At 44.9% G+C, this 6,000-nt stretch overlaps 1 protein-coding gene across 2 annotated transcripts in view; it reads right to left on the bottom strand.

The window, feature by feature from the left end:
• Window positions 1–228: 228 nt before the first annotated feature.
• The window catches only part of SETD1A (SET domain containing 1A, histone lysine methyltransferase), a 29,819-nt gene continuing 24,047 nt past the window's right edge, over window positions 229–6,000 (bottom strand). For both annotated transcript variants that reach the window (XM_075178870.1, XM_075178872.1), the window contains exons 14-19: window positions 4,351–5,646; window positions 3,453–3,622; window positions 2,576–2,686; window positions 2,254–2,373; window positions 917–1,054; window positions 229–802 (exon numbers count right to left, since the gene is read on the bottom strand). In XM_075178870.1, coding sequence (XP_075034971.1) covers window positions 629–802; window positions 917–1,054; window positions 2,254–2,373; window positions 2,576–2,686; window positions 3,453–3,622; window positions 4,351–5,646 — 2,009 coding nt within the window. In that variant the 3' untranslated portion in view covers window positions 229–628. The remainder of the gene's footprint in view (window positions 803–916; window positions 1,055–2,253; window positions 2,374–2,575; window positions 2,687–3,452; window positions 3,623–4,350; window positions 5,647–6,000) is intronic.

Raw genomic sequence — 6,000 nt, 5'->3', positions numbered from 1 at the left:
ATACAGCTCAAGAACCCTGGCACTATTTCAGCTGAGAAAAATGGGGGAGGGGGACGGGAGGATCCTAATCTCTTGGCCACTGCCCTGTATAAATAACATACTCCCAGAAAGGAATAAAAGAACAAATAAACTAAAATACATAGAAAAATAGGCCAGTTAAAATGGCTAGGAAAATAACAAAAAAATGAACATATATATATATATATATATATATATATATATATATATATATATATACACACACGTACGCCCTGTATGACTGAACAAATGAAGTGGGGAGACCGCCACAAGGAGAGGTCAGGAAAAACGCTGTCATGTTTTGATGAACTGCGCCATTTTTAAAGTGCCATTAAAAGGCCAGGCCACTAATTTCTCGGAACCAGAGAAAGTGAAGAAAGAAATTACTCTAAAATTATCAACTGAAGATACTGTCACTATCCTTGTACCGAGCACCGCGACGGGCACCAACAAATGCCTCGTTCTCCCCCTTCACACTGTCACATAACAGGCCTGGTTGCTTCTCCAAGGGCTCCAAAAACAATATTTTGGCCTCTTTCGTTCACCAAATTTTTGGCCACCATAAACAGTGCGGCAGCGCCGATGACCGGAGCTGGCACAAGGCACGTGGTTAATTCAAGGTGCCCCGGCAGTTCTCAGTCCCACATAAACAGGGAATCTTGTTCTCCTCGATGGGGAATTTGTAGTCGTACGTTATCTCCTCGTTCACTCCTATTGCTTGCTTAGAGTAAATGACTATTTTCTTTTGGGACTCGATTGTGATCACTTTGGCGTAACAATTAGGCTGTAAGGGGGGGGGGGGGAGAAAGAGGAAAATGTTTAAAATAAAAGCAAACACAACAGACAGACCAACACATACACCCACGTTGTAGATATGAAGGAACGTCCTATCTCTTACCGTGCAACAGTGGTTTATAAATCGGGCCAGGTTGCCGCATTTGGTGGCATCTATGATGGTGTCTTGGTCAACACGGAACAGGTAGCTGCTGCCGATCCCTTCCTGAGAATATCTCTTCTCCCTCATATCGGCGACCACCTGTAGAGAGATCACATTCATATTACAAGGGAATTCCTACAAAGGCTTTCACTATCGAACCGGGTGAGAATCTGTTCCACATGAACCTACAGACAATACGTAACCATACCAGACCCAGTTTATTAACTTACGAAGGAAAGACCAGTCCCATTACAATAGCAAGTAAGTTGTAACACATTCTGATCTATTATATTTTATGAAATGAACGTGTTGATCGCCCCAGACATAAGCGCACAGCTCCCCGGGCTGGTGGCACATATCATATAACGCTGGGGGACTGACAAGGGTTCACTAGAAGCCGCACATGCGTTAGCTGAACCTTAACAGAGACAGAACCATGAATTTGGTTTGTTTGAATGTATAATCAGAGACAATATATAAACAGACGTTGTGAGGACTTTCATTTAACAAAGACACAGAGGACTATGGTATAACATGCTGTGTAACTCTGGTGACAGATCAATGGCAGACAATTGGTGGATCTCCGGCTGTAGTGGGACTACAAGTTCCAGTGCGGCCTTGCAGCAGAATACTGGAAACGTCTAGTTCCATAACACTTACAGAGTCACGCAGTATAATACATATACAGGACAAAGGCATACTGTACAAATCTATAGAAGAAAAAATGGGCAATAAGGGGGAAACTCTGGGTTAATGTCTACATAAAATATTACATTAGGACATGTAGTGTACGTCAAAAGGGTGCTGGGTTGTTTTGTATATTCGTTTGTTTCTTATGTTTATAATAATATAGTGCAATAATCATACAGAGGCCCCGTGTTCTTCATCCGCTCCTAATATGCTCATAGCGCGAGTCGGGCTTGTATGAGCTGACTTACTCAGCCGCCTCATCACTGAAATCCTCTGCACTGACACAGCGAGTCGAGTCTGCAGGGCTTCTTGCCCTGGGAAGCCCTGATGCAGAAAGCAGGAGACAGCAAATGTACGACGCAAGCAGAGCGATCACTGCACGCTGCCTCCTGGGTTTCTATTTCACATTTGATTGATTTAAATGTACTACACTGAGAGCAATAACGTGGCCTTTGTGGAGGATGGGAAGCCTACACCAGCTGATGAGTAGAGCTGGGCGGTGGGGAGTGTGTATTATTTGATGTTTACATAGAGCAGCTCTTCAGCTTTTCCCATCTTCGATAAAAGAACAGTGCCATCTAGTGGACAAACAGAGCATGGCCTCTCACCTGCCGTATGTTCTGCCCAACATACTCTATCACCATCTCGTCTGCGGCGATGGGCTCCATAGCAAACAGGCCCCACTCGTGAATGCGGCTGCGGCCAAATCGAAGCTTCTTTTTCCGGAACTGAGAGAACAGAAAACAACATGGGGGTCACATCCTGAGAATTTGTATGGACAACACACAGTGTCTATCTACAGATCTGCACTGCCACATTCTATAGGCATAGGAGCTGTAAGATACACAACATATGTAATACAGTGCTCAATATTGCTGTACAACATCGCCCTCTTGTGTTCTAGAACCATCGTTACAATATGACCCTTACCTTCAATTGATTAAGTTTTAGCAGGTCACTATCCAGCAAGGCGAATGAGCCGATGGCACTGAGTAGACGTCTCTGCTCCGAGCGACGTTCAGACAGTACCCGGTTAGTTCCCTGTAATAAAATCGATGTGTAATATAAAGAGAGTACAACAGTTCAGAGGAACACATGGTCATGCTCTAATCATATCCCGGCTAGACTACTGCAACACTCTCCTCTGTAGTCTAACACTGATCGGATTGGCTTCACTCCAATCTTTCTACAGTTCAATACACATCACCTTGCCTTTGTTCCCCAAATGCTACTCCTCTCAGTCTCCACCCCGGCTCTTCATCAGGTACAATTAAAAATCCTAGTTTTAACCTACAAATCCCACACCTCTCCTCCACAATCCATGGGTACTCCCCAAACTAAACTTCCGCTCTACAGATTATTTCCTTCTCTATTCCTCTCCGATCAACTCTCCTCACTCGTGACTCCAGAACGTCTCTCGTGCTGCACCCATAATCTGGAACATTCATCCTCACGACACCAGACACTCACAGCCTTCAAGCTTTTAAATGTTCCCTGGAAACTCATCTCTTCGAGCAGATTACCCTGAGCCCTAACAACCTGCCGACCTGATCTAACCCTGTTCCTAACACCACAGTCTGAGTTACGACACATACTGAAAACACATGTTCCTTCCGTTCATCCCTCTTCCCTGCAGACTGTAAGCTCTTTGAGCAGAGTTCTTATTTCCTATTGTCTCGGGGCATTCTAACGATTACAGGATTTTCAAAGACTATACAGCGCTGTGGAAGATGTTGGTGCTTCATAAATAACTAATAACAAGCTTCCCAGTGTGATAAATGAACATGAGCAGTCAGGGTGGACTGACCTGTGTGTCCGTGTCTAGCTCCTGTACAGATACAGAGATCACGTCCAGGTACTTGTCTTTGTCCTTCTTGCTGATGGCATAGTAGCCCTCGCTCCGAGCGCAGCCAGTCTGGTGTTCCCGCAGCCCGTCTTGACGATTCTTCCGTCGTTTGGGGTCCGCAATGTTGGTGAGTGAGCCAGCGTTAAGGAAGAACAGCTTAATACATCACACATAATAAATCACACTAACATACATTGAACCAGATGACCGGGCAGTTTATATTCACCACCAAAATTACCGACTTAGGGGAAGATTAAATTATTGGTGATGCGGCGCACGGAACTCACCGCCACGTCCGGCTGCGCACATTGCTGGGGTTTACGATCGGAATCTCCGCTCATATTTGGATTCCAGCCATAACATTGGCGCGAGGTGTGTCTGCGTTCTGGAAACACCTCGCGCCAAATTGAATCTCGCCCCTAAAATCAAGGAAAAGATAAAACCACGCAGGTCCCATTGTATTACCAATAATGTCAGTATATTTTTCCGGCTAGGAATTTAAGCCAGAAACTTTGCAGGTTTTAAACTTGTTGTAATATTTGGAATAATAACAACAACAAATAATAATAATTTTAGATGTAGTTTACAAAATAGTTCTCAAAAAAAGATGAGATTCTTTGCATTCAATATATATGTATTTAAAAACAGCAACAAAACATTACACTATTCTTTCCTGCTTGTTTTGTGGCCTCCAGGTGGTGCTGTTTCATTTGGGGTTTATACTATTTCTATTATAACTCTGTTTAAGGAGTAGTGATAGAGTTGAGGAATCCCTTTCTTTTTTAGAGAAATTATTGTTCCCATTATATTGCTATATCCCCCCCCACCCCAACCTTGCCCTCAGCCATTCAAAGGATATTAGTATGAGGAACCCAGTGAGTGTCATTTAGCCAGTCTGTACTATGATCTTCTTGTAGGAGCCTCTCATACATGTCCTTTAGTAAGACCATGTCCTCTGTATCCAGGCCGTTGTTCCAGATGTCGTACAGAATAGTCATCTGCTCAAACTCGCTGCGAATCTCGTACTTCGGTGGAGAGAAGGGTATTAAAGAACGACGGTTCTTGTGTGATCTCAGTTCCCGCGTGCTCACCCACAATTCTTCTTCCTCCTCATCCTCTTCTTCTTCGGACGTTACCTCCCCAGACTCGGTCTCCTCTTTAACTTGTTGTAGTCTCCGGTTTTTACTCCTAAAGTCCTCGTGAGTCACTTTAACCATAGCCTCCTCTGGTTTCCTGGGAGATGTCAACTGCATGTCCCCAACTTCCAAAAATCCTGTATTACCATCCAAGCCTGAAAGTAAGCTTCCCCCTACACAAACAACTTCCTCTGGGGCATCCAGCACTGGCTGTCCAAGGTCTACATATAGGAGTTCACTGGGTTTTTCCAAATCCGTAGACGCTCCCCGCTGCCTCTTCGAGGGTTGCTTGTATGCGGCAGGAATAGAGGCGTAACTGTGCTCCAGTAGGATCTGCCGGACAGAAGCAAAGAGGACATCTTCTACTGGCTCTGTCCTTTCCGGCTCGCAAGGCTCTTGTACAACAACAGGAGGCCTTTCTGGTTTCTGTGGTGGCTCTTGAAGGGCCACAGCCCTTACCTCCTCCATTTGTTCATACTCATCTTCCAAGTTCTCCTCTCCATCTTCTTGCATCCCTTCCTCTTGCTGTACACGGGGTGGGTATGACTTCACCAGACATGCATGGTCCCATGGAAGATTTAATACAGTAAGCTGTTCCAGCGGTTGCTTCTGAGGTTCTTTGGCAGGGGGTGGGGGCAGTTTGGGTTCTGTTCCTTTGCTCTGGAGAATCTCTGTCGGCGGTAAGGGAGAAGGTGCTTTCGGTAAAGAAATAGGAGTCTCCTCCACTGGTGGAGAAGGTTCCAACCTGGGCTCCTGTTGAATGACCTGTGGGATTTCGGGAGGAATTTTCCCCGGGACCAGATGATTTGGGGGTTTGCTTTCAGTAGGCTCGGGCTCCTCTTCTGGGGTGAGAAGGAAGGAGACTGTTTTACGTCTCTTCTTGGGAGGAGGGAGAAGTGGCAGCGGAGGTGATGAAGGTGCGCATGGTTTGGAGGGCGTAACGGGAGTAGGCGGTGGGGGCACCAGGGTTGGGGCTTCTATACAAGGCTCCTCCTTCACTGCAAGGACTGGAGGCTCATCTGTAATGTTAGACACAAAAGAAAGGGTAATTTAGCTGAATACTAAAAAAAAAAAGACCATAAAATAAATGGGTATGATTTAGCCTTTGTTGTGGGACAATTGCGCTATAGGGAGATCCAACCTTCAGAGGTTTTCAGTTCTATCATATGTTGTGGAACACAATGTAAAAGGCCCGCTCAATGTGACTAGGATAGGGAAATTATATTGTATCATTTACGATCCACTGGCCCAGGGACTGATATGAATGAATACCCTCTGTCGATAATAATAACAAGAAAAAAAACAAAACAACAAAATTTAAAAGCATCACAGGTAAAGCCACAAAATAAAAAAAGGCGTCCATACAAAATAAA

Source organism: Mixophyes fleayi, chromosome 7, assembly GCF_038048845.1.
Source record: "Mixophyes fleayi isolate aMixFle1 chromosome 7, aMixFle1.hap1, whole genome shotgun sequence".
Taxonomy (NCBI): Eukaryota; Metazoa; Chordata; class Amphibia; order Anura; family Limnodynastidae; genus Mixophyes; species Mixophyes fleayi.
The sequence above is the reverse complement of the archived record's forward strand: the minus strand, read 5'-3'. Positions and strand labels throughout refer to the sequence as shown.